The sequence below is a fragment of the Pteronotus mesoamericanus genome, unplaced genomic scaffold, assembly GCF_021234165.1.
Source record: "Pteronotus mesoamericanus isolate MK-2021 breed Mesoamerican mustached bat unplaced genomic scaffold, CSHL_Meso_final scaffold_174, whole genome shotgun sequence".
NCBI classification, from domain to species: domain Eukaryota; kingdom Metazoa; phylum Chordata; class Mammalia; order Chiroptera; family Mormoopidae; genus Pteronotus; species Pteronotus mesoamericanus.
Window position 1 is genome coordinate 8,797,003 of NW_026555309.1, and position 27,998 is coordinate 8,825,000.

General features: G+C 38.9%; 1 protein-coding gene across 1 annotated transcript in view; it reads right to left on the bottom strand.

The window, feature by feature from the left end:
• The window catches only part of CPA6 (carboxypeptidase A6), a 236,602-nt gene that overhangs the window by 52,664 nt on the left and 155,940 nt on the right, over nt 1–27,998 (bottom strand). Inside the window, exons 3-6 of the mRNA XM_054590232.1 lie at nt 17,970–18,094; nt 11,237–11,351; nt 9,089–9,190; nt 6,366–6,467 (exon numbers count right to left, since the gene is read on the bottom strand). Coding sequence (XP_054446207.1) covers nt 6,366–6,467; nt 9,089–9,190; nt 11,237–11,351; nt 17,970–18,094 — 444 coding nt within the window. The remainder of the gene's footprint in view (nt 1–6,365; nt 6,468–9,088; nt 9,191–11,236; nt 11,352–17,969; nt 18,095–27,998) is intronic.

The following is a 27,998-nucleotide window of genomic DNA, read 5'->3' on the forward strand; positions in this document are numbered from 1 at the left end:
AATGATTTTTAATTTAAAAGACAAAAGTCCAAAGTTCTTTTTTTAAATTAAGTCCTCACCTAAGGATATATTTTCTAATTATATAGAGTGAGAAAAGGAGAGAGAAACATCAAAGTGAGAGAAACATCAATTGCCTCCTGTATGCACCCTGACCAGGGATCAAATCTGCAACCTAGGTATGTGCCATGACTAAGAATCAAACCCGTAACCTTTCGGTGCACAGGATGACATTCTAACAAACTGAACCACCTGGCAAGGACAAAAAAAAAAAAAAAAAAAAAAAAAAGGTAAAAGCCCACAATCTTATACATTTTGCATTTTCAAAATATCTACCAACCAGCAGTTATATGTGGAGATGATGAATTCATCTGAGCAATTTTCAAAATAACAAAGTTATCAAGCCCGTAACACCAGAGCAGAAGAGCAGACATTCCAAACTTGTTCCTGAATTTATGGGGAAGCATTTAGTCATTTGCTATCAAGTATAGATGTTTGCTGTAAGATTTTTGTAGATGTCCTTTATAAAGTTGAGGAAGTTTCTTTCTATTCCTATTTTTAAATTTATCATATATGTGTTGAGTTTTGTCAAAGCTTTTTCTGTATCAGTTGATAAGATTATGTGATTTTTCTTTCTTCTTTAGCCTGTTTCTATGATAGATTATATTGATGAAAACTTTCAAATGTGAAGCCAGGCTTGCATCCCTGAAATAAACCCCACTTGGCCATGGGGCATAATTATTTTCATGGATTGTTAAAGTCTATTTGTTAGTATTTTGTTAAGTATTTCTGAACTATTTTGATGAACCATATTAGTCTCTAGTTGTGTTTTTTTTTTTTCTTTTTACTCTGTCTGATTTTGGTATCAGGACAATTATTAGCTTGGTAAAATGAATTGAAAGTGTTTTTCTATTTCTAAAATAAATCATGGAGAATTGGTGTTAATTTTCTTTGAACATTTGGTTGAATTCCTCAGTAAACCATCTGGGTCTAGAGATTTCCTTCCTCCTTCCCTCCCCTTCCCTTCCCTTCTTTTCCTTCTTTCCTTCTTTTTCTTTCTTTTTTGAATTTTAAAATCACAAATTCAATGTCCTTAATAGTAATAACGCTACTCAAATTATCAGTTTCATAATGAATGAGTTGTGGTAGTTTGTGTTTTTCAATTTATTGATCTATTTTGTCTAAGTTGTAAAATTTAAATATGTGTAGATTTATTCATAGTATTTTCCTATTATCCTTTTGATATCAGCATGGTCGGTTTCATTTCTAATACACTGCATTGGTAATTTGTATCTTCTTTTTTCTTTGTCTTCCTTGCTGGAGTTTTGTTAATTTCACAGACACTTTCAAGAACCATCTCTTTGTTTCCCTGATTTTCTCTGATTTTGTTTGAAATTTCATTGATTTCTGCTCTTATCAATATTAGTTACTGTTGGGAAATGCCCTGTCTGGTTTCAGGAACTGTAGCCCCGCTGACAGGCACAAGGGCCCCAAGACTGGAACTGATCAAGGAGGCCTTGGGAAAACAGGCCATGAGGAGATGAAACCTGTCCCCCTGGCAGGGGTGAAGCTCCTGCTCCCTCACATCACCCTGCTTGGCCCTGTGATGGTAGTGAATGACGGATAAGATCCCTCAAGAGGAGGGACAGCCTAAGTCAGACACAGCCGAAACGGGCAGCAGGTCAAGAACTTGGGGGACACGGAGAAAGCGCAAAAAGACCTACACCCCTCAGCTCACCTTGGACATGGCTGGGATCCTCATTCTATCTGAAAGAAGTCTCCTGGTCTCTTGGTGGCTCCCTCCCCCCACCTGGCTCAGGCCCAAAACAATACTGGAGACAGTCCTAAACTGGATCTGGTGGTTCCTAGGGAAAATCAGGCCTAGAAGTAAACTCTTTACAGCATGCTTTATTTCTCCCTCAAAAGCTATGATATCCAGCTCATGCTGGGAGGGATATCTGCATTATTTACAGACCCTAACCCTGTACCCTTTGGCGTTCTCATGTTTACACTCTTGTGTTTTTTAGTCTCCTCTCAGGCCCATGTAAATTGGTGGGTTCCTGCAATTTGTTTTCTTCAAAACATCATCTATTCTCTGTAAACATTAACATACTGATGTAATGAGATAACCTGCACGTTCCTATTACCTAGCCCCATCGATAACATTTTAAATAAAAGCCTTTGGAAAAAAGGGGCTGAGGGCTTCTCCACTAGAGGGAAGTGCCCTTTCCCCTCTCCTGGCAAACAGAGAAGTGTTTGCAACAACTCGTGTTCATTCCCCCCATCCGTGACAACCCTGGGACAGGCTCTGTGGGATTCAGAACCCTGCTCCCGCCTCAGCTGGCTTTGGACAGTGACCCTCAGATCCAGGAGCCCCGTGCTCCCTGCGACAAGTTACTTCTGCTTTCTTTGGTTTTATTTTCTATTTTTTTTCTAGATCCTTGAGGTGAGAGCTTAGATTACTATATTGAGATTTTTCCTTTTCTAATATATATATTTAATGCTATGGGTTTTTCCTCTCAGCATTGTTTTAACTGTGTCCCATGAGTTTTGGTGTGTTATATTTTCATTTTCATCCAATTCAATGTGTTTAAATATTTTTCCCTGAGACTTTATCTTTGACCCATAGATAATTTTGAAGTATGTTAATTTTCAAGAGTTTGGAGGTTTTCTTGTTACCTTTCTGCTATCAATATCTAGATTGATTTCATTGTCAGAGAACACAGTCTGTATAATTTTAGTTCTTTTAAATTTGTGGTCTGTTTTTTGGCCCAGGATATGGTGTATCTTGATATATGTTTCATAGGCCCTTGAAAAGAATGTGCATTCTGCTGTTATTGGGTGGAATGACCTATAATGTAGTTTAGATTCTATTGGTTGATGGTGTTGTTGAGTTCTTTCATATCCTCACTGATTTTCTTTCTAATTCTCTTTATGATACTTATTTAAAAACACCAAATTGCAGATACTACTACTAACATTTGTTTAATTAAGTGCTTGTTATATGCCAAGCACTTAAATCTTTTACATGCATTACATTATTTAATCTTCCCAGTAACTCAATGTGTCATATGTTATTATTACCGAGGTTCAGAGAGGTTAAGTGACTCACACAGCTAGTAAATGACAGAGCTGGTATTCCAGCCCAGGGCTCTCTATCAAATGTGTGTGTATAACCTCTACGCAATCTGCTGTTTTATCAGAATCCCAGAGCACTTAGGAAATATTCTTCCAGTTCACATTTGAATAAGGATGTAACATGACAGTGGGGGCTGCGGAGAAAGTCTCACCACAGTGTGGTAGGCAGCCTCTCAGCTAGACTCCAATGAGTCCCACCTCTCAGTACCCAAGCTCACATGAAAAGCCTTCGCCTTGAATGCGGTCTGGACCTAGTGGTTCACTTCTGACAGAATATGGCAAAAGTGATGGGATGTCACTTCTGAGATTAGGTTACAAAGAGACTGCTTTCCATCTTGGGCCTGCTCTCTTCCTAATAAACTCTGAGGGAAGGCAGGTGCTGTGCTGTGAGCTGCCCTGTGGGGAGGCCCGTGTGACAAGGAACTGATATCTTTGGCTCACAGCCAGAGAGGACCCGTGACTGCCAGCAGCCATATGAGTGAGCTCAGAAGCAGATACTCCCCTGCACAAGACTAGATGACCGACGCTCCAGTAGTCTTGGGAGGGATCCTGAGCAAGAGGCATCAGGCTAAGTTGTGCTCAGATAACTGACCCACAGAAGCGAAATCAGGAGATGGTGAAGACAGCTGACAGGCTGGAGTGAAAAATGTAAGGAAAGAGGACCTCTGTCCTGTTTACCATGTGTCTGAGAGGGTCTCCTGTCACATGTTCTTTGTATGCCAGTAAGGGGCAAACACAGGAGAGGACAGTGAGAAGTGTGGCATGTATCGGCCAACAGAGGGATAGACATATCACTCTAGTCTCGTGTGAGGCAGAGAGTGAGCCCAGAGGTTCCCCAGTGTCCCCTGAGGGGCCTGGAAATGAGATGATTCAGGAGCCTGGGAGCTACTCATGGGACTTCTGTGATGAAGGGGAGGTAAACTGTGGAAGGGGTACTGCTTGGAGCCCCTCTTAGACCAGCCACCCCTGCCTTCTTTGGGAGACTGAGGATTTAACAAGGGACTGAATTAGTGTGTAAGAAATGATGCTCTACACCTTGGCAGGTTTAACTTTCAAGTTCCTATTCCCTCTGTCCCCAAAACCACCATTAGTGGAAAAGGGGACTTTAAAGCAAATGGGACTATTTCTTACCAGCCTGTAATGTTGACCCACTCCAATCACTGCTATCACATGGCTGTTACACCTTGGAAGCCCTAATACTTCCCCCAGACCATGGGGACAAGTGACCCAAGGCCTCCCTTTTTCCATTTCTGGTTGTTATCCCTGACTCAGATGGAAAATGTAAGTGATAAAGTAGAGGGGCAAGCAGCAGCCATGAACAGCGAGAGTGAGAGAGATGTGGAAAGGGTAGCAGAGGCACAGAAATGGCCAGACGTACCTGCGTGCCTGATGATGGCCTGGTGGAGGAGGGAAAGGCCTCTCCTTACTTATCTTGGCAAAACGGCACCTAATCTTAATTGATGCTTCTTGCTATTGCTCCCAAATCAACCACTATCAATTGGCAGTCACCATATTGCTCTTTTCTTTTTCTGTGGTTACACTGTGCCTTCCTCTTCCTTGGAAATTTAGTTGAGTTATAGAGCTGCTGTATATGGCTGTACAGATTGTGCATTGCAAAAATCCAGGTGGTGCCATTCATATCGCATATGATTTGACAAGTCATCTTTCAGAAATCTTTCCACATCATTACCACGGGATTCTCATTATTCCCATCCGTTAACAAATATTTGAAGATCTATTAAGTGCCAGGTGTTGTTCTGGGTGCTGGGGACTTGGCAATGAATGAGATAAATAGCCTCTCTGCCCTTGGTACAAACAGAGATGATAATACCATAAACATATAAAGTAAGTTTAGGCATTATAAAGAAGAGGCTGCACACATGGGGGTGAGGTAAAATGTTTCAGAGATAATCTTATGTCCTTCAATAATACACAGGGCCATAGACTATGAACCATTAGTGTTCTATCCTGAACCAGTTTTTCCTTCTTTTTGAAACTTGAGAAGGCAGACGATATGTTGCATATATACAATGGATATTTGGTAATGCAAGGTAATAGAATACATTTATTTTTAGCTATTGTGTTTGTCCTACCATGGTAAAATGGTATTTTAAAGAGTATGAATTGCTCAATACGCTGAGTGGAAATAGTTTGAAAATTTTATTATTATATAATATTTATAAGATTAAGGATACTTTTACGGTTTTGGTAGTGGCAGAGATAGATTTTACAAATTTATTAAATTCTTGACATTTGTGAGGGATATTTTCCTAGACTAGGACAGTCTTCCAAATCACAAACCTCACTAGGGCACATAATTTATCCATAAAACACAATGAAATAGAACTGAAAATGTAAAATATCTTTTGTATCCTTAATGGTTCTCTATTAGTACAGGGCTAAAGATATTTGTAAGGTTATTCTCTGGCTTAGAACCTTCATATCCTTAGACTTCTTTATTTTCATCACCAGTACTAAGAGTCTTTTTAAAAAATAAGAAGCCAAGGTTTAAAAAACACCATGAAAGTCATTACATTCTTGACGATGGAGAGAAAAATATCCAAACATATTATGATGCCGGTTCATGAGGCTGGCCCACTCTTGGGAGAGGACCCACTGGATATGCTAACATAGAGAGCCTTTGGAAAATGAGAAATCACTGTGAGTCATTAACAATTAGTCACTGAAAAATACTGATATTGAGAATGTTAAACCCCCAAATGTTAAACCCACAGATGTTAAAGGTCTTTCATATCTAAATTACAGAGTCACAGCAGGAGGGGAAAATGCAATCACTTGCTCATCTCTTTATTGTTATAGCATATGTGAGATCATTTTGACAGAGAAGACAAATGATGAAGAATTTTCCAAGCTGAATATTATTTGAGAAACTGCTCTGGAACACCATAAATTTGATTTTTAGCCTTTCCCATATATCAACTGTAATGGTTGATTCCTAATTTGTCACAAAATCATAAATGCTTTGAATCTCAAGTTTCTTTTCTTTAATGAGGGTTGGTAATTCCAACCCCCAAGGGTAGAGGCGAGGGTAAGCTGAGCCAGGGTTATGAGAGGTCTTTATAAACATGAAAGCGACCCACCAAATCAAGGCGTTATCATTCAAACAGGTATCACTGGCTTTGCATTCCCAGTTTTGTTACTTGAGCAGAAAAAAACACGTGGGAACCACCGACTAGCTGAAATGGACCTGTGTAAAGGGTTTAACTTACTTCTTTTACAAACCACTGACAAAAGGCTGGACCAATCCATTCTCTTGCATGAATACCACAGTCTATCCAGACAGCTCTTTTGTAAGCTCGTGATCTGCCCAGCTGAAAACAAGAGTATTCTTAGTAACCAATGCAGGCTTTTATTTTTGGATTTACTGACCAGCATAATTTAATAAGGTTTCAGTATAATTCTTCACTATACTTTGTTTCACTAGGTAACCGGTAATAAAAGAGAGGGAGAGATTCCCTCTCTATTTCAGCAGTCCAGGCTTGTTTATGCAGAAACAATAAATTTTTGTCCTAATTACAAATCAAAGAACTGGAAAATACACAAGGAAAATGACAATTCCTGAAATAGGTATGCTTCTCTATTTTAATATAAATATGAGAGGGGACCCCAAGAATCCCTGGAATTATCTTCTGGGGGGTGGGCCCCTTATAGTCCAGGCTTTCCCCCTTAGGTGAGTGTTCTAGGAACCCATTTGTATGAGTGTACCAGCTGGTACTGTGAGGCTGCATTAAAGCTTTAGTGAATTTTTTTTTTTAAGACTCTTCCAATGAGTTTGCCTATTGCATGGCAGGTGACTTAGGAGAGCTCCTGCCCACACCATGCTTAGTGTTCAGCAGTTTTCGACCAAAAACAGCATGTCCCCAATGCCCCATCTTCCCTATTCACCCCATCTCACCCTGAGTGACTTGTCTGTTTCCCTGGATGAAAAAAGTCCTCAGAGGGAAACGTTTTGCTGATGTGGAAGAGGTAAAACAAAAAATGGCAGAAACATGGAAAGACATCAAAATCAATGAATTCAAAAACTGTTTTGAGCAGTGGGAAAAAAAAACATCTTTATAAGTATATTGCATCAAATGGAGAGAATTCACTATGAAGGAAACTAAAGTTTAAACATATAAGAATAAATACACAATTTCTTATAAACAAATTCAGTTTTTTGGGGTCCCCCCTTGTATGTGACTATTAAGTAAAAAGTAAAATTTTCTGCCTCTCCTCCATCTCAGGAATCAGAAATATTCCCAAGGAATCTTTCATAAAGAATTAGCTATGTTTTGTAGGAGGATAAAATCAAATTTGATTTCAACACAAGGTGGAAAAACACAAAACAACTTGAATTGTGGAATTGACAGATTTTTCTCTATATTCCTATTACAAATATTACTTATAATGTGGTTTCTAATACGGTAATCAATAGGTGGCTCTTGACATATTTACAGGGGGCCCAGTTTTCATTTATTCATTAATTCACTTAACCAATACTTCAGGAAATTATTTTCAATGTCAGACACTGCACTCAGTACCAGAGATTCAAAGATGAAAAGACAGGATTTATATGATAGTGAGGACAGCAGCCATAGGAACAATTAATCATTATGATGTGAATATGCATAAGTTACTTTGGGAACATGAAGGTGTTCTAGAACATGGGAACACATGTAATTTTCCTGAAAAATAAGAGAAGACTTCTCAAAAGAGGAGACTTCTTCCTGAGCACTCAAGTACTTGGGCAAGGCTGGAAGCTTGCCAGGCAGAAAGTTGGAAAAAGGCGTCACAAGTTTGGAAAAGGGTGGGAGCCCACTGTCTTGAAGGAACTGCTTCCCTGTATGAGGAAGGAATGGCAGATGAAGAACACATGACATTCTCGGATACTATGTGAAAGAGAGAAGGCTGCAGTCTGAGTTCCATGGGAGGAGTGCATGTGGAGTCGGGGGAGGGGAGGAGAGCTCACTCGGACAGCAGTGCGGAGGTGGGGTCTAGAAAGGAAGTTCAGTACTGAGGCTGTTACTGTAACAGTCCAGAGATAAGTGGACAAGAGAAGAGGTTGGTGCAACATCCAAAAAGATATTGAGAAGGAAAAATGAAAATTCCTAGTGGTAGATTTAAAGCAAGTGGTTAAAGTAAAGGAGAAATTTAGGATGATGCTCATGTTTTTAGACTGGGAGCAGAGCGGTGCCATTCTGAGGAGAGGTGCTTTTGTGACTGTGAAGATGAGAATGGAAAGCAGCCAGTGACAGAGGGGAATCCACTGAACAGCACAGTCTGGAATGACTGTTGAAACCATGGGGTGTGTGTGCCCATCTCGAGATTGTTCATATAATGAGAATACATCTGAGGATGGAATCCTGGGACTGCCAGAACCTAAGGAAAGGATAAGGGATGAGGAGCCAGAGAATGAGACCTGAGGGATAGTCAGAGAGACGGGAAGGAAACCTAGTGGTCATCATTGACCTTGGCAAGAGGAGGTTTAGAGGAGCGGTGGGGGTGCAAAGGCCAGTGAGTCAAGGTCTGAATAGGAGGTGAGAAAGTACAGGGTGATGTTTTATTATACATCTTTTGGAGTGTTTGGTTGAGAAGAGGTGGAGTGCTGTAGGTGAGACTAGAAGAAAATGCAGGGTTAAGGGCTAGGAATGATGCATACCTTCTTACACATTTATGTAATTTTACATCGGTTCATCTTATGCAGCACTCACTCACAAATCATTTTAAGGCTCTTATTTTTTAGGTGCATTAATAACTCCAAATATGTTAGTACTCTCTGGAATACTAGTGGTGAAAATTCAGTATGACTTAAAAACCTAAGGGAAACTTGTCTTAAATTATTAGGTAATGTTAAATGTTAGACACTATGAACCATGTCATTTCTTTTCCCCATATGTCAAAGTTGGAATGATTGTTTAGTAAATATTTTAGTTAATAATTTCCTATTTTTTACCTTTAAAATGAAAAGAGATCTTCCCTCATATGATTTTCCAATAGAGAACATGTGAATGAGGCCTGAATGAGTTTTATTCAGATGATGCATCCAATTTTGAATCTAAAAGCAAATAAATAAAAATCATGTCAGACTCCCATAATTACAAAGCTTTTAGAGAACAAAAGGTAACAAGACAACAATAGGTCTCAGAACTCAAAGAGCACACATGGAATATAAAATTGAACAAAAACCAATTTTCTATTTTAATTTTCTTCAGGATATTTAAAATTACCTTTTATTTTCTGCCTTTACAAATAGTAGATTGAAGTCTTTATATTGTTCCCTTTTTAAAGCATACCTTCTACTACCATTTATCATTAGTAACTTGATGGCAGAGTTTTACAGAAAAATTAATCAATATGTTCTCGGATCCTTTTGAAAATCAAAATTTATTTCCATCTCCACCAAAGTATTTAAGAGGAAAGAAAGAAATTGACTTCTGGAAAATCATCCAAACTACCTGAAAGCCCAATATATTGTAATTTGCCACTGAACAGAAGACGCTAACAAAAAGACATTATTTTTTATCATTTAAAAATATTCATTCTATTGAGCCATACATCAGAGGGCATAGTCTGAATAAATTCCCCAGTAATAGCAATGGATTTGCATTGGTCCTTTCACATACACTTATCTGTCATCAGGAGAAGGTATATTTGAGATGGATGAATGAGGCACTTAGAAAGACGGGTGATATTTCTGACTTAAAAGCTGTATGAGGAGTGAGGAAGTCACACAAAAGCATCCCACTGTTCCATGATGTGAAAGAGAGTCTGTGCTGAAAAAATAGATTTTGGAAAGTACTGTATTATTTTTTTTCTATTCTTAATCTAATGAGTCTACGTATATAATATATATGTATATATCTATATAGATATATTTTAAAAATTTGACTTTTTTCTAGTGCATGTTACTAGCACCTCCATGTGCTAAATTGTCTAAAACTTTTCCTTGTTGTAACCTAAAATATGTAGAAATAATTTTGAAAGGAAAATCATTATCAAGAGAACCGATGATTCTCTTAAGAATATAACAAGATCTTATGAATTCTTTGACTGGCATTCCTTTGCTTAATTCCGAGGAAACATGGAGAACATATGTATGTATTTATTCTGTCCTCAACTATCTATTTGGAGTTCTCTGTTCGCTTGCCACTAGAAACACAGTGGTGAACAAGTTAGGGCCTGCCTTCCTGGAAGTTGCAGCTTATTAGAGAGAAAGGCATCAATCAAAAATAATCATACACTCATGTTCTATGGTGCGTGAAATATGCTGGGGGTTGGAGGTAGGGAGTGGAGCTCTGATCCAGTCTAGGAGAGTAGAAAGAGCTGATTTTTTGTGTAAGGTGAGATTTGATGAATGACTACTTTTTGTCCAGATGAGTGGTAAATGATGTGGTAGTCGGAATGAGGTTGCTGTGGTTTCCAGGTAGAATAAACAACAGCATGTTAATAGGCCCTGGGGTGCCATAGATGAAGGTTGGCCTTTGGGAGGTCTCAGATTTGTAGAGGATATGGGGTAAGAATCAAAGTTCACTCTACCCTTTGACCAAATCATTGCCCTCAAACTCTGGCTAGCTCTACCTTCCATCAAGACACACATCAAGCCTTTAATTTAAGGGCTTTATAACTACAATCATAACTACATTACTTCACTCTCCCAGGGCACTTCCCATGACCTTTATCGGGGTGGGTGGGGTAAAGCGGATGAATTCAAATCATTTTGGTACTTCTTATATAGCAGTTACATGCTTAATGGAAGAGAAGACTGACCTGAGGTGCCTAGACAATATTAGGAGCTGTACTTGCCCTAGCCGGGTGGTTCAGTTGGTTGGAGAATCATCCCGTATACCAGAAGGGTATGAGTTCCATTCCCAGTCAGGGCACACACTTAGGTTGTGGGTTTTATCCCGTGTATGGGAGGCAACCAATCAATGGTTCTCTCTCACATCAATGCTTTTTTTTCTTTTCCCTCTCTCCCTTCCCCTCTTTCTAAAATCAATAAACATATCCTTGGATGAGGATTAAAAAAAGAAGAGAGCTTTATCTATTTTGCATATAGCCCTTGCCTCAAAAAAATGCAATAAAAGCTCCTTTGATTACATACTTCTTCTAAGGAGTGATAAACTTCATAATTATATTCAGAGAGGGATCTGCGATTTCTCTGGGCTTGCAAACTGCTTCCTTTTTCCAGTGTTTTCTGAAGATCTTCTATGAGGATCCTGGATTTGAAATGATAGACATGATGAAAATTAAGTGGAGATAATATAAAAATCAGGTAATATCAAAAGAAAATCATGCATCTATGAAAGAAAGGCGCAATGATAGGCATTTTTAATACCAAATGTTGGGAGAATATTCTTTTTCAGAAAATAAAAGCTGTTAAATAAATTGTGTAATAAATATAAAATGTAAAATTATAAACAGATGTTCCCTAATAATAGTAATAGTAATAATAACTACTGTTGATTGAACAGCTACAAGAACTGAATGATTGGTATGAGCACTTATATTTATTGAGTCCCTGCCAGGTGCTAGGCATTGTCTTTTGTATATTACACAGTGTCCCATGTATATTATTATCTGAGATTATATATAAATAAAATTGTGTTGTTATCCCCATTTCACAGCTGAGCCTCAAAATGGTGAAGAACTTGCGAATGTCACTCTGCTAGTGAGTGCAGAACCAGAACTGGAACTTAGAATGTGAACTCAAATTCGAATCTTTTGACTCCAAGTCCAGTGTGACATTTTGAGAACTGAAACAGGATGAAGTCTTTTACTCTGTCACACGCCCTCCTTTCCTGATGTTTCTATCTGTTCCCTGCCCCTCTCATTACTGAGACTTTTCTCACATCATCACCCAGCAACCTGACCCAAGACGCAGACAGGAAACGGAAAGAAGGAAAGAAGCTGCAGTTCTCAAAAGAAACTGAAAAGTGCACAGAGTGGGAAAAAGTGAATTGCACTGCCTGCCGCAATGCCAAGAAAAGACAGGCTCAGCTTACCAAGGTGGATGCTTTGGGCAGGCAAAGGCTGAGGCCAGGGTGGGGGATTCCAGGGTCACTGCAGTGGGTGGAGCCCGCTCAGCTGTAGTCATCAGTGTTCTTGATGAGATATCTGAGCTGGACACAGGCTTGTCTCCCTAATACTCACCCATGTCCTCTATCAGCAGTCCCCAACCTTTTTGGCAACAGGGACCAGTCCCGTGGAACACAGTTTTTCCACAGACAGGGTTGAGGGTCGGGGGATGGCTTCAGGATGATTCAAGAGCATTACATCTAAGCTCATCTCCTGCTGTGCGGCCCAGTTCCTAACAGACTCAGACTGGTATGGTCCACGGCCCAGAGGTTGGGGACTCCTGCTCTAACTAGAGGTATCTAGCCATGAAGTAACACATTCATATGGATTGTTTAAAGATGTTGAAGAGCCCCTCAGCAATTTTTCTGGACCTGGTAGATAGCTAAACAGCTTTGCTTTCATATTTTATCTTACAAAAGAACTGTTGCTTAGTGGTTTAAGTGCTATTAAATGAACATGTAATGCCACCTATAAATGAATTTTAAGGTCAATCTATACAAGCCACTTCTTAAAAAGTTATCCTGAATTACGTGAATAAACACCATTTGGTTCATGAGGAAGTAGATTAACTTAGGGTCTGGCTGGGTGTAGCATAGTCCTTTTGATTAACTCATATATTAACCAAGTATTTTACCCACTGTGGACAAATAGTTATGAATTTATCATTAGCTTACTGTTCTTCCTATTTCAATTTTTGACTTCAAAAATAGAAACATTAAATATTAAAATAAGGTGGGGTGATACAAAGTTGGTAGACTCACTTGGAAGCTACTTGCAGTGGCTCAAATGTGAGTGGACGATTAGTTCTCCTTCCTGTATTAGTCCTTCCTTCCTTCCCTCAAGGAAAGAAATGATAGATCCAAGTAGGCTTGTATGGACTAAAAATACCTTCAAATGTTGCCAGTGTATGTCTTAAGAAGCATATGAACCTTTATATAGATGTCCAAACTTCCTGAGTTGTGAGAGAATGCGGAGTGGTCAAGAAAGATGCAAGTTTGATTAGGGTTGAAGTGGTTGGTTATAAACTGTCAACGCTTGCCAGTTACTGCAGGCAATTTTTAGATAGGCTTCTGGTACCATCCCTCAATTTCTCCTGACTACTTTTCTCTGTTTCAGGAAACTAGCGGAAAAATATAAATAGATTTTCCAAAGCCAGCAATCTATGTAAGAATCCCAGGTGGTTCAGTTGGTTGGAGCACTGTTCCATACACCAAAGGGTTGTGAATTCGATCCCCAATCAGGGAGCATACAGGAGGCAACCAATTGATGTCTCTCTCTCTCTCAAAAAAAAAAAAAAAATCAATAAACATATTTTTGAGTGAGGATTAAAAAAAAAAGAATCTCCCTCTGAATTTTCAGTTTAAAAAGATAAAACATATAAATACAAAAATAAAACTTTTCAAGGGTATAAAAATTTTCAGAATGTTTCCAAAAATGGAGCTGTAGTATATTATTTTTGCAGTAAACTGACTTTCCAAATATAAACAAGTGCAGATAACTTGTTTCCACTCAAGGTAAGAGCAATCCCTCTCATACACCACCAGAAAGTTTTGAGGTTCTAATGCTGATACTCTGTTTGTTTGGCAGCTCTTGGTAGAACAAACATCATAAAAAGGGAGTGAGAATTAGGACACAAAGACAGATACACATAGCAGGAACACAATACGAAGAGACAAGGGAAGAAGACAGCTATGTACAAACCAAAGAAAGAGGCCTGGGACGGAGCCTTCCCTCATAGCTCTCAGAGTGGATCAGCCCTGCCAGCACCTGGATTTCAGGCTTCTAGCCTCCAGGATCATGAGGTGATGATATATTGCTGTTTTTAAGCCATTAGTCTGCTAGTATGGCAGCCCTAGCAGACTAATACAGTTCAAGAGTTTATACAGTTCAACTGTACCTTAATACAGGCCCTAAAAGACAAACCTGATAATTAAAATAATTGTGAGGTGTCCCTGGCCAGATAGCTCAGTTGGTTAGAGGATCATCTTGATACTTGAAGGTTGAGGGTTTGATCCGGGGTCAGAGCGCATACAAGAATCAACCAATGAATGCATAAATAAGTGGAACAGCATATTGATGTTTCTCTCTCTTTTTCTCCCTTTCTCTCTCTCAAATCAATCAATAAAAAAAATTGTGACATGGCAGGTCACATGAGGACATAGCTCATTTTCCTCATCAAGTAGTTGATTAGAAACTAGTGGATTGATGAGAAGGCCATGAAATGGAGTCCAGAAATGGTTTTTGTAACTGTTGTATTTTAGTTCTTTCCATCTTATTATTATTCCTTCCCTAATTGTATGAGCTCCTATGAAGAACTTTCCAGGTGATGACATCACTTAGTACAAAACCACCTCCTCCAAGCTTCCAGGGTGGAAGGGGGGTTTCAGAATTTGAAATTCCATGACAAATTTTTACAGGTATTTAATTTACAAAATGATTGAAAATTTGTATGGCAGAATGAGTCATTTCATCTGTCGTGTCATTAAGAGGGATCGATCATCTAGGCTGCCAGACACATGGGGTCACATTATCTTTGCTTTAAAGACAACTCCAGCTATACATTATGTATAATTGTACAGACTAAATGATAATCTTTTGAAAATACCCCAGGCTATAATAATAAAAGTCAATTAAAATGATCTCTGCCTACTCGCTGGGTAGAATTTAATGGACTCTTATGAGTTATTATCTTGGGACCAACAAAATGAATAATTCTAAATGATTGTTCTCCATGAAGAGACAACTGGTTTAAAACATTCATTTTTTAGACTCTACTCTCTGGGACATACATTGTGATATTTTATTCTTTGTTAGTTCCACATGACTTTTATATTTAATAGCAGGAAATGGAGACTTGTTAAAATAACTGGTATATTCTTTTCTACCAAATAATAATTAATGAAGCATGTGAGTTGTTACTGAGTACCTATAGATATAATTACCAAGCTCTTTTCTGCCAGGCATTCAGAAAATCAAAGCTACAGCAATGACTAAGATCTGTTCAATATGAACAATAGTTTTATGCACAGCTGTGATTCTATCCTGTTCTAGAAGCACAGATAAAATATCTTACTGAAAAAGAAAATCAGCACTTTAATAAGGCTGCAATTATATTCCTGGCAGGGAAGTATTTGTGTGGACTAGGGAGGGACATCACTGTCCCATTGCACTCATTGGCCTAGCCATCCACAGAGACTAGGTCCTTCACCATTAACCCCCAGAGCCATGAGCCCATCCCAGGCCTTTCAGACATCATTACAGATATTTATGCTGGCTTTGGCAGTACCAGAACATGCTAAAAATTTGGGGGAGTTGAAGTTAGTCATTGACAATCATGCTTCTCAGTCCCCAAATCCTAGGACTCCAAACAAAAGGAAAGTCACCCCATCCAGTCTCATTAATTCACTGCACTGCCCTTCAGAGCCTGTGTTGACTCTGTATCTCTCCACTACTTTCTTTTCCCTTGTACCTGTTGAAATACCCCTTTCATTGTAGATAAGCTTCCCACATTCTTTAGTCTCTTCAGAGGACTCTCTCTTCTCATATTCTTGCCCCAATAGGAATTGGACTCTCTAAGGATGCAGATTCTTTTGTGGCTTTGTCTTCTCCCACTTCACCTACTATGGGGCCAGAAGGGAGGGATGTCGGCATGCTCCTGGACCCCCATTTTAGCTTCCCCCTTAATCTTCTAACTTCCAGGAAAAGCTCATCCTCCCTTCGTCATTACACTATTCCTTGTTGCTTTCTTTTACCTTCTGGATATGTCTTGATATTCCCCATCCAATACTATTCTCTCTCCCCACCTCTAATCTTGCCATCAGTCAAGGAGATTCGAGACTGCTATGATGATTCTCTGGAGCTTTAGCCCACCCGTTCTTGACCACATCAGCCTCAGTGATCTCCATTCCATTTCAGCCATCTCTCCCATGGCTACCCCTTGAATCTTGTCACCAGCCATAAATGTTCTACCTCAGAACTCTTAACGTCTAATAACCAATACTCTTTCAAAACTTACTTCCTTTCAGTTTGTTGTCCTCAGTCACACTACACCAGTTTTCAATATAAAGATCTTCATCCTTTCCTTGATTCTTCCATTTTGTCCCATCATTTCATCCAGACTCTCCTCCTTTCCTATCCAGATTAGACTCCGTGGATGAATACCTGAGCTAGTACCTCACTAGGAACTTCAACTTCCTTGCAACCTTGATCTTTCTGTATTCCTATCCAATGAAATCTCAACTCTGTATCAGGGTTACAATCTCTCTTCTCTGCAACAACTACTTTTATTGGTTGACACCCTAGTTCTCTTGAAACACTCTTCAGACTTTGTTTTTTTCACTTTCATTAGATAATCTTGCTTCTTACTTCATCCAGAAAATTTAGCAATCAGTTATGATCTCTTTCAACTAGTCTCACATTTACCTCTTCCATCTTAGAGGGTAAGTTCCTTCCTACTGCCCAAACTCACTCCTCTACTTGTGCATTTTTCCTGTCTCATCATCCTCCCCTTCCCTACTGCTCTTTTCCCTCAGCCTATAGACAACCCTGAATTGTCCCCTCCCCAAACAAATCCCAAATCTCAAGCAGCCATTGGTGCTGCATCTCCCTGTAGTCATTCCTCATTCTCTCCTTCTATACTTATTCTACCTTCTAAGAGCAGTTGTCTTCTTTGCGCTCCATGTTCTCATCTGCTGTCCACTTTTCTGTCTCCTGCTCCTGACAATCTAATCCCACCATTAGAGTTATCAACACAGTTTCTATTGCCAAATCCAAATAAATCTGGTCAGTCCTTTTCTTGCTGGTATCACTGTAACACTTGGCACCACTGATGTTCCCTTTCTGAAAAGTAATCTCTTCTTTGACTCCTCTGACTATCTTCTACTTACTCTATTCCTACTATTCTAACAAGTCCTTAAAAAAAACCCTCAGAATATCCAAATATCCAAATCGGTTTGAATCTGTCTGCCTGGATACGCAAGCTAGACTTGGCATTATTCTTGACTTCTTCCTCTTGTACCTAAATCTAAGTGTGGAGTCCAGGTGGTTTTGCCTCTGAACTGTTTTATTGAATGCTCTCCTGATCCCACTACTCTAGTAGGATCAGGGCCTCACTAACTCTTACCTTGCCCATGACTGCTGTTCCCATCCAGTCACATGTGTGTGGCTTCCTTGCTTACATCCTTGACTTATGCAGCACCACCCTCAGAAAAAGGTCTGAGCTCCTAATCCTGTTCATCAGTCCTCCCACAATCTGGCCTCCCACACCTCTTTGGAATTTTTTCTTTCTATTCTTTGATTGGCACTTTGTACACTAATAACACTAAACTATATCAGTTTCCTACGTACACACTATGCTGCTCTTCCCTTTGCTTGCATTGTCCCTTCTGCATTCAAGGTTATGAGTCTCATCCTTTGCCTAACTAAACAGCTCCTACAGAAAGTTTCCTCTGTCCCTGCCTTCCCACCCACGTTCTAGGCATTGTTAGGTTGCTCTCCTTTCCTCTTCCAGAAAAAACCTTCTGTGTTTATACTGATCATTTAGTGATGATCATCAGATAATATGTCAATGTGGGTCCTCTCCGCCCCCCCATTACATTAATAAGCTCAAAGGTAAATATAATTGTTATATTCATGTTGGCTTTCCTGATCTGATACACAGTACCTGAAATGCTGTCATTGGCACTCAATAAATAATCTGAATATAGTGAACATTCAGTTCAACTTAGTACAAATAAATTAAACAGTGAAAAAATGCTTACTTGTATGGGATGTTGGCTTCTTGTAAGAAGGCTAACAGAGCTTGGGAACCATTTTGGAGAATATGGACATCAGTAACTGTTCCCTCTGAGACATAGGAGATGCTGCTGGGCTGCCACAGGTCCACCTGTAGTGCAGGAACCAACCTGTAATTCATATTCAGTGTAGGTGGGGAAAGATCCATGTCACAATGTCAAACACATTATCTTGTTTGCATTCAGTAACATAAACATATTATGGAATTAGACTCAATGCTTGCATCATTAGGGTAAAACTATCTGATTGTGAATTTGTCCTCCAAATTATATCATATCCATATAAAATTTGATAATAATTTATAATAGTTTAAAGACCAATTTATTAAAGCTACAAGGTAAAAATGAGATAACATAGTTCTAAACGTTGTTTTGTTAGTTTACAATTATTGATTGCACAAATATTTGAATAATAATGAGAAAAAGAAATATAGAGTTACCCTTTATCTTATTATACAAGCAAATTGTGGTAGTTTGACAACATTTGGTAACTTTAAATGGAACACTCTCCAGTACCTCCTCATTCCCAAACACATGACTTTCACTGACTCCTATCAGGTTCCAGATGTCCAAAGAAACATCCCTTTCTCAGGGAGGACTTGTCAGTTAGGGCAGGTCTCCTTGTTATGGCTCTCAGAACACCTTGTGCATTCATTGTGTAACTTCCTTTTACCAGAGTGTAAGCTCCCTGAGGGTAAAGGATTTGTTTATTTGGTTACCACCCCATTTCAAGTGCCTAGAATAGTGCTTTGTGCATATTAACAACTCAATTGTTATCTGTTGCATGCATATAAACCCCCACTTAACAATTTACTGTATATTTATCACATATTCAATGTATGGCAGGAAAGCAGGAGTCATGTATGTTTGGCTTACTGTAGTGTCCCTTGTGTTTTGTCTAGTGCTTTGTGCCCAGTAGGAGCTCCACAGTCACTGAAAGAATGTGTATTTGCAAACTATATCTCCAATAAAGGGCTAATATCCAAAATATGTAAGGAACTAACACAATTCCACAAAGACAAAGGTGAACGCAAATCACAAGTGCAATAAAATACCTCTCCACATCTGTTAGAATAGCTATTATCAATTAAGACAAGAAACAAGTGTTGGAGAAGATGTGGAGAAAAGGGAACCCTGAACACTGCTGGTGAAATGTAAATTGGTACAGGTACTGTGGAGGTCCCTCAAAAAATTACGAATAGAGCTACCATGTGACCCATCAATTCCTCTTCTGAGTATCAGCTCGAAAAATTTGAAAACATTTATTCATAGCGATATCTATACTCCTATGTTCATTGAATCATTATTTACAACAGTCAAAGCATGAAAACAACCTAAGTGTCCTTTGACGGATGACTAAAGAAGACCTGGTATGTATATACAATGGAAAGCAAAGCCATAAAAAAGATGAAACACTCTGTTTTATGATGACATGAATGCACCTTGAGGACATCATGCTAAGCAAAATAAGTTAGATGGAAAATGACAGAAACTGTATGATTTCACTCATGTGTGGGGCATAAAACAAAAAGCAACAAATGAACAAATCAAACAAACTCATAGACACAGACAACAGTATGGTGGCTACCAGAGGGCAAGGTGGCTGGGGGGAGGATAAAGAGGGTGATGGGGGTCAAATATATGGTGACCGAAGGATATTAGACTTTAGGTGGGGAGCACATAATGCCATACACAGGTGATGTATTATAAAATTATATAATGTAAACATAAGTAATGTTATTAACCAATATTACACCAAGAAATTAACAACAACGACAAAAGAATGAACGACTGAACTCAGCTGAGAGGGAGGAAAGCACTATCTTCTGCATAAGCCTTGATCTACATTCAGTTTGGTGCCCTTTGTACAGTCATGTCTGCTTTCTCTCTGCTTTGGGACTCCCTTTACCTGCATTTCCAGCCTTGGTTTGTTGCTAAGCTTTTATAGAATAAAGCTGAGTTTATCTTCGGTTAGGTGTCAGTGTCAGCATTCAGTTAGGAACTCTGTAAAACTACAAAAACTTTGTGGCTCAAGGAAAAATACACCTTTAGTGGTACAATTTAATCTGGAACAGGGTAGAGAGGCATTTATTTTTGAGACAAAGAGTCTACCTGTTTTCTTTCAAGCAGCTGACTCCTCCGCTAACTTGCAAAGGCAAATCTGACTCAGCTAACATCCTAGTCCAACAATAACAGAAAAACAGAATTGTGGGGCTGGGAGGGATGCTGAGAGATCATCTGATCCATCTGTCAGCCCTTGGGCAAGGATACATCGAGGAGTCAAACAAACTGTCCCTAATAGATGCAACTAACCCACACGTCTTTTTAGTCTCCAAAATAGGAGAGTTAATAACATATTAATTTAGCTCATATCCACACTTAACAAGATAGGAGACATTTGTCTTAATCTCTTACATTGCAGCACAATTTCATTTTTTTCTGGTTCCATTCCTCAGTGAGCTGGTTTCTCACTTTTATGATCTGAAGTATGCTGGTATCTTTCACTTTTCTTTATATGTTAGATTTTCTAATCCTTTAGTGATCTTTGAGACTTGCCAGAATTTTTTTCTGATTGTGTTGTTTTTTATTCTTATATCAGTAATTAAAAATTTTTTGATTACTGTTGACATTCAGTATTATATTAGTTTTAGGTGTAAAACATAGTGATTAGACATTTATATAACTTATGAAGTGATCATCCCAATAAGTCTAGTACCCATGACACCATACAGTTATTACAAAATTATTGACTATATTCCCTATGCTGTACTTTATATCCCTGTGACTGATTTTTTTTTTATAACTGACTATTTGAACTTCTTAATCCCTTCCGCTTTTTATCCCTCCACCCCCCTCCCATCTGGCAACCATCAGTTTATTCTACAGACATCTTTTTAATATTAAAGTTTGCTACCATCCCTTAATGCTAGTGGAGATGAGGAAATAGTGCCTTGCTCATAGGCTAATGAGCCACAGGAACCCAAATTGATATGAATAACCACTCTGAAGATGAGTCTGTAAGTGTTACTTTCTGGAGTACATGCTAAAATAAGAATCCCCATCCACAAAAGGAAGTAGCTTCCCCGTAGGAAAGTTCCACAGAAGCAGCACACCCTGCAGTGCGACCCGGGGCGGCCTTTTAGCAAACTAACGTGTTGTGAGAAAGCAGCTAATCTAAAGGAAACCAACGAAAAGGAATTTGAAAAATAAGGAACTGTATTTTATGATATTAGGAAAGTGACTTCTGATATTAGGAAAGTAAATGAAGATGAATTATTACCTTTTCTCCAGTAGTATTTGGCAAAGGCTGCTTAGATAGGGATGTGGGTATTTCATCTAGGGCAGCAGGCACAAGCCTACACCTTGGTATGGGGTAGAGTAATAATCCTGTGAGATTGGTAATGTGCCACCTGCCTTAACAGATAATTCTAATCTTTTCAATAACACTCTAAGATAGGAGTTACTTATAGATTTCTGAATGAGAAGATCAGGTTCATAGAGGCCAATCTCTTTCCTATGGATCAGCAGATATAAAACGGTAACACAGGGTATATGAAACTCCGTTGCCCATAATTAACTGACTGGGTAAGTGTCTCAGGATCTTCAGAGAGTATTTCGGAAGAATAAGCAGCTTCCAGCATCCCCACTTAGTGTTTGAGGGGTCTAGTGTGTGGGTCTCACACCCTGGTCTTTTCTGTCAGGGGTTATTTGCCATATGAATCAACAGGCATATATTTTAAAGTTCCAATCAGCCCACTGTGGGCAGGTTACCATCAGTCATTTCCATGTGGCCCTGTCACAATTGGATGGAGTGATCAGCAGTCCCTGAACTGCAAAACTGGGGAACTCTGGGTTATGATGAAAACAACATATCACGAACATTGTGAAGATGGTCTCAGGCTGTTTGCCAACCATTGCAGGTCTCTGCTGCAAACACCCATTTGAATCCAAGGAAAGGATGTTCCTTTGCAGCACCTGCTAGCCTTGGCATCAGGGGGTTGCTCCCATGCGTTCCTTTCCTATGATTACCCATCACATATAGTCAGGTTTATTTAAGAGGTAGAGGCAGTTTAATGTAGAGGTCAAGAGTATGTGACCCTGAGCTGGATTGCAAGCTTGGCAGCATTGGCTTTGTGACTTTGGGGGAAGTTTTAACATTTCTGAGCCTCAGTTTCCTCATCTGTCCTGTGAAGATAATTAAAAAAATCTACCTGCAGGCTTTTCTGTGGTATTAACTGGAATAACAGAAGTAAAACACATAGGCAGAGAGTTTGCCACACAGTGAAAGCCGAATATTATTTGTTATTATTCTATTATTTTTGGAAAGCATAAAAAAAGAAAAGCTGGAAGCAGTAAAGATGAAGTTATATTTTATATGTTTCTGGCTAAGATGAAGAAAACAGTAAGGCTGTCCTCTTGTTCGGAGATTAAAACTTATAACTGGCTTTAAGGAGGATGGTAAAGCAATAAATAAACCATAAACATGAACAAAGCTGGACTGTGTTCTAGCCCAAAGGCAGATAGGTAGATCTGAAGCCACTCTAATGTAAGTGGTTAATTCCCCGAACTCTGAAGTCTGAATCCCTAGAATTAAATTCAGGGCTGTCCAGTTAGCATCTGTGTGATGTAGGGCAAGCTCCTTAACCATTCTGGGCCTCACTTTCTTCATCTGTAAAATGAAGATGATGATGATAATTCTTGGTTAATTAGTATTTAATAATAGTAGTCATTATTGGTGTGTTATTATAGGGTTATAGAGATTATAGAAAATGCAGTGATTAAGAACATGAATTCTAGAACCAGACAGGCTGAGTTTGAATCCCAGCTCTGCCACTTATCAGCTCTGTGACTTTGGGCAATTTACTTTAGTTCTCTGCACTTCAGTTTCTTCATTTATAAAATGGGGTTACGAGTAGCACATTTTTTATAGATTTGTTAGGTTTAAATAAACTAATGAATAGATAGTGCTTAAATCAGTACCTGGTGACTAGGAGACATTCATTAAATAAATAATTTAAAATTCAAAAATAATTTTTTTTGCAATTTAAAAATCATAATACAATGTGGCTCTAATTTCATAGCTCTTCTGGTTCTTGCCTTATGCTTACTTACTGGCGTGGTCCAGCCTCCATGAAGCACCCACCTGTCTTTTAAGCCCAAGGCTGATTATATACCTTGTTTAGGTATCATTGGAATGGTGATCAGTGTCCTCCAGCAGCTTCAGGGTGAGTCCCATATGTGGATACGGAAATACACCTAAGGTGTTCTTTCACCTTGATAACAGATGGCCTGCCTCCCGGCTGCCCAAAGGAACACAGAAGCACGGGAGATGATGGTCCTGCTCTATATTTACTCTTATTTTTTGTTGGTTTGGAAAAGGCTTAGGCAGTAAGTTTTCTGAGTAAGAAAATTTGATGTCAAGTTTGTTGTCAACTCGTACTTGATTATATTTACATAATCATATTAATTCACATAGGAGCATTCACAAAATTTTAATGCACTGAAAAGTGCTCTTTCTTATTTACTCTTAAAATTGTCTTTTTTGGTCTGGACCCATTTAAATTTCTTGAATCTTCTTTTAAAATCTTTGTCTATAAACCAGGGCATGGGGTGGGAATGCTTCTCTGACCACGAAGTTTAGGTCAAGTACTTTCGCTATCTCCTTTCATAGAAACTTTGGTATATCTTATTTGTATAGTTAATTATTTTATTACTTTCCTAGGGCTGCCATAACAAATTGCAACAAACTAGATGGTTTAAAACAAGAGATTCTTTTGTTGTTGTTTTAAGTTCTGAAGGCCAGAAGTCCAGAATTGAGGAGTTAGCAGGGCTGTACTCCCTCTGAAGACTCTAAAGGAGGATCCTTCCTGATCTCTTCCAGCTTCTAGTTACTTCAGCCATTCCTTGGCTTGTGACCACATCATTCCAATCTCTGCCTTCATCTTTATATGGTCTTCTGTTTGTGTCTTCTTGTCTTCTGTCTCTTTAAGGATGATTGTCATTGGGTTTAGGGCCCCTCTAGGTAATCCAGGATGATCTCAGTTTAAAAACCCTTAAGTACATCTGAAAAGACTTTTTCCAAATTAGGTCTTATTCATAGGTTCCAAGGGTTAGAACATGAACATACCTTTTTGGAGGTCACCATTAAACTCACTAGTATTGTCATATTAATATGTCTTCTCCATTATCTCCATGAAAGTAGAAACTGGATTTTCCCCCCTTCATCATTATATACCCAGCTCTTAGAACCATGCATGGAAAACAATAGGCACTAAATATTTTGTAGATGGAATAAATGAAACCATGCATTTATCTCTTTCTTCTTCCTTCAAATTTGTATTTTCTCTAAGATTGAACCAGAGCATTTTTAGGTTGCTAATTCTAGTTTCTCTTACCAAGAAATTGATAAAGTAGTTCACTTAAATTTTGTACATCCACCCACTTCTTAGCTCACAAGCCTTTTTAAAAAAGATTTTATTTATTTACTTTTAGAGAGATGGGAAAGGAGGGAGGAAGAGAGGGAAATATCAATGTGTGGTTGCCTCTTGCATGTCCCCTACTGGGGACCTGGCCTGCAACCCAGGCATGTGCCCTGACTTGGAATAGAACCGATGACACTTTAGTTTGCAGGCTGGCACTCAATCCACTGAGCCACACCAGCCAGGGCACAAATCCTTAATTTTGAATTTTTATTATATTTAAGTGTAACCTTAGAATATGCTGCTTCTTGGGTCATGGTATTGCATCCCCGTGTTCCGATGACTGCAGTAGTCACTTCAACTACAAAGCTAAAGAAATGTTTATTTTTTACTGTATCATTTGTCTTTGCTCTACTTCTTATGACTTGCCAACATTTCAAATATCAGTGGGCTGCTGGAAGAAGAACTTGGCCAGAGAATATGGTTTCCTATAAACCAAAGGCATTTGGTAGGCTGTTAAATTCCTGAGACTAATTTTACCTAACCCTGTCTTCTCTTTCCAAGCTCAGGAGCACTTTGTAACTTACCACTTCCCTAAAGCACAGCCCCAATAAATCCAATAAAAGGCCCCAGAAGTTTAAGCAATTAAATTTCTTGTGTTTCACCATTAAAGAAAGATGAAGATACATCAACTAACACCTAATTAGGGATTAAAATAATAAAAAATTTGTGGAGGCTCCATATTGGAATAAAATTAAATCAGTCCAAAGGAAAGCACTGTTTATAAATTTTAATATAATAGCAATTAATACTGCAGCTTGAGTGCTAGTCATCATGTGACAAAGAGGTCTGGTTAGATTGCTGGGGGGTAGGGAGAAACCCCAGAAGCAAAAAAAAAAAAAAAAAAAAAAAAAAAAAAAAAAAAGGCCTGCCCTTCCTAAGATGGGAAGGGCCTTAGGTGGAGGCTATGGTAGACAAGCTAGCACAGCACTGGCATAGAAACTGAGCAGAGCAGTGTGACACAGCTGGAGGCAGCTTACATAGAGCATTAGCAAGGCTGGAAAGGTCACAACACATGTGTAACAAGGTGATGCCCTTCCAGAGCAGAGACACAGTGCCCCTGCATGGCTAGAAATCCCTCTTACCCTTTTCTTGGTCATGGTGGTAGGAGGAGGGGCAGAGACACAGTGCAGGCTGATATGCATGGCGGACATTGGCCCAAATTGGCTGGGAATTTGGACACTTCCCCATCATGTGGGATTTTGGGCTAGGACTTTAAAAACGGAGTATATGTGGAAGCTTGCTCTTTCCTTTCCCTCACCAGTCCAGTCAGGAGTTAGGGGACAGAGTGTTCCTGGGCTGGTCGGCCCTGGAGACCGCATGGTCTGACCCCTCTGCAAGTACAAGAAGCAGTGGGCAGTGGCCAGAGGAACAGGGCAGCACACTGAGGGAAGGACAATGGCGTGCACAGACTCCAAAAGATATATGGAGCTGAACTGGGACTAGAACCAGCTTAACCACCTGTATTCTCCAAAAGATGGTATATATTTTTTTTTAATGGGGAAAGGGATCATTGAACTGAACTGGCGGGGATGGAGGGATTATTTGCCATTCAGTGTTTTAAAGGAAATAAACTTTGAGGTAGAAGCCCATTATTATTCCAAAATTGTATAGCCTTAAAATAAACAACCCTTTTCCTTTTTCACCAAACCTCTGTCTTCAGAGTTTATTGGCTGCAGGCAGCAGAACCCCATGTGGCTATGCAGTAACAATCAGAAAAATATTATTTCTACAACATGAGGTAAAGGTGGGAAGCCCTGGAAAAGCTTTTTTTTGGTGTCCCCGTTGTTCCTCTAATTCTCCTTCAGGCTGATTGCTGATTGTAATAATTGGATAGGCAGTCTCATTTATTAAAACAAAGCATGCATACCAGAAAAGGAAAAGACTCTTAACATTTCCCTGAACTATTAATTGGTATGTAAGGCTATCAGTCAAAGACTCAGAACATAGGTGTAGTCAAAAAAAGTTTGGTTTTATTGGATCAGTGCAACAAGGGGTAATCTCATCACAAGGGTGTTAGAAAGAACTTACAGGATTTAGGTTCATGTTAGGTGATTTTTGTGAATGGGTTAAGGTAGTGGGATTTTTTTTCTGGATTAAATGCTATCCAAAAGAGGGGAATTCTATCATTGGATAGTTTAATAATTTTATCTAGAAAGCAGGAGAAATAATGTGGGGCTAAAGCTATAAGCGATAAAGAGGCTATAGTCACTTGTATCAGCCAAAAAAGAGGATATTTGGTCATTCTTCTAGTCTGGACAATGTTATTTATTTATTTCTTTGTCTATGCTTATTCATGATCACCACAGTCTTGTGTGTTTTTTTAATCTTACTTCATGTTGGACACAGAGTGGACTTATTTGAAGTTGATGTTTGATGAAGTGGTTTATATTCACTAGGAGAACACCAAGTTTAGCTATTGGTAGCTGTTCTACCTAGGTTGTGTAATAATGTACAATATGCTGTGAGGGCTGGGAACTCTCAGCATTACCAGGCCAGGGTGACTTGGAGGTGACTTGGATCTAGGGAGTTTGGAGTTATGGGATGAGGGATATAGAGCTGTGCTGACCCACCTAGGAGAAATTAGGAAGTTTATCACATCTGCCTTTGACACCTTGCATCTTTCTGTAGCACCTACATATCACCAGCTTTTTCATGTACAAGAATCAATACTGCCTTACTTCCTGCCCTCTAGGTGACTCGTATACTAGAGGTGCCGAAACTTAGTAGCCACACAGGAAATTTATTAGGTTAGAGAAGTAATATTTTGCCAGCTTAATATAATTCTATACTGGAAAATAGAGTTAGTATTTTTAGCCTTTAGCTTTGCAGAATGGATAGAAATAACCCGGTGCATCACCTGCATATTCATTAGTAAGTATATTTGAAGGAAAAAGCTCCCAGGCTGTATCCCATAAAGTAATAAAAATTTCTCTCCACCCTCTTCTGATGATTTATGGTTTTAACATTGATGACTTCTCCATGATATCTGATTGCTACATTTAGAAGTATTACATTTAGTCTTTGAACGAGAGTATGATAGTGCATTTACATTTTAAAAGTCTGGCTCTCTTCTGAGATTTAATACTCAGTGAAAAGCACTTCAGATTTTGTTATGCATTTGCTTTTCAGATCCTGGCTCAAGAACTTTACTATGTATTATCCAAAAAAATCAAACAAAACATCTTTGATTTGCTGGGAAAAAAATTCCCAACTTAGGAAGTAAAAAAAAAAAAAAAAAAGGCTTCTTTCTGGTTCTATCTAAATTTTGATATGTCACATTTCAGAACCTTAATTTTCTTAATTATAAATGAAGTTGTTAAACTACATGATTTCCAAGTACCCCATAAGCTATAATTCTGCTAAATTCAATGTGCCTTTCTAAGTATAAAAGCTTACCTTATCCTAGGAAAATCTTTCTCAAATTTACCCATATTTTCCCCTTATTCTGAAAGTTAGAAAAAAAGACCCTCAGCAATTTAGCTCTAGAATCACTTTTCATGGACTTATAGATTAG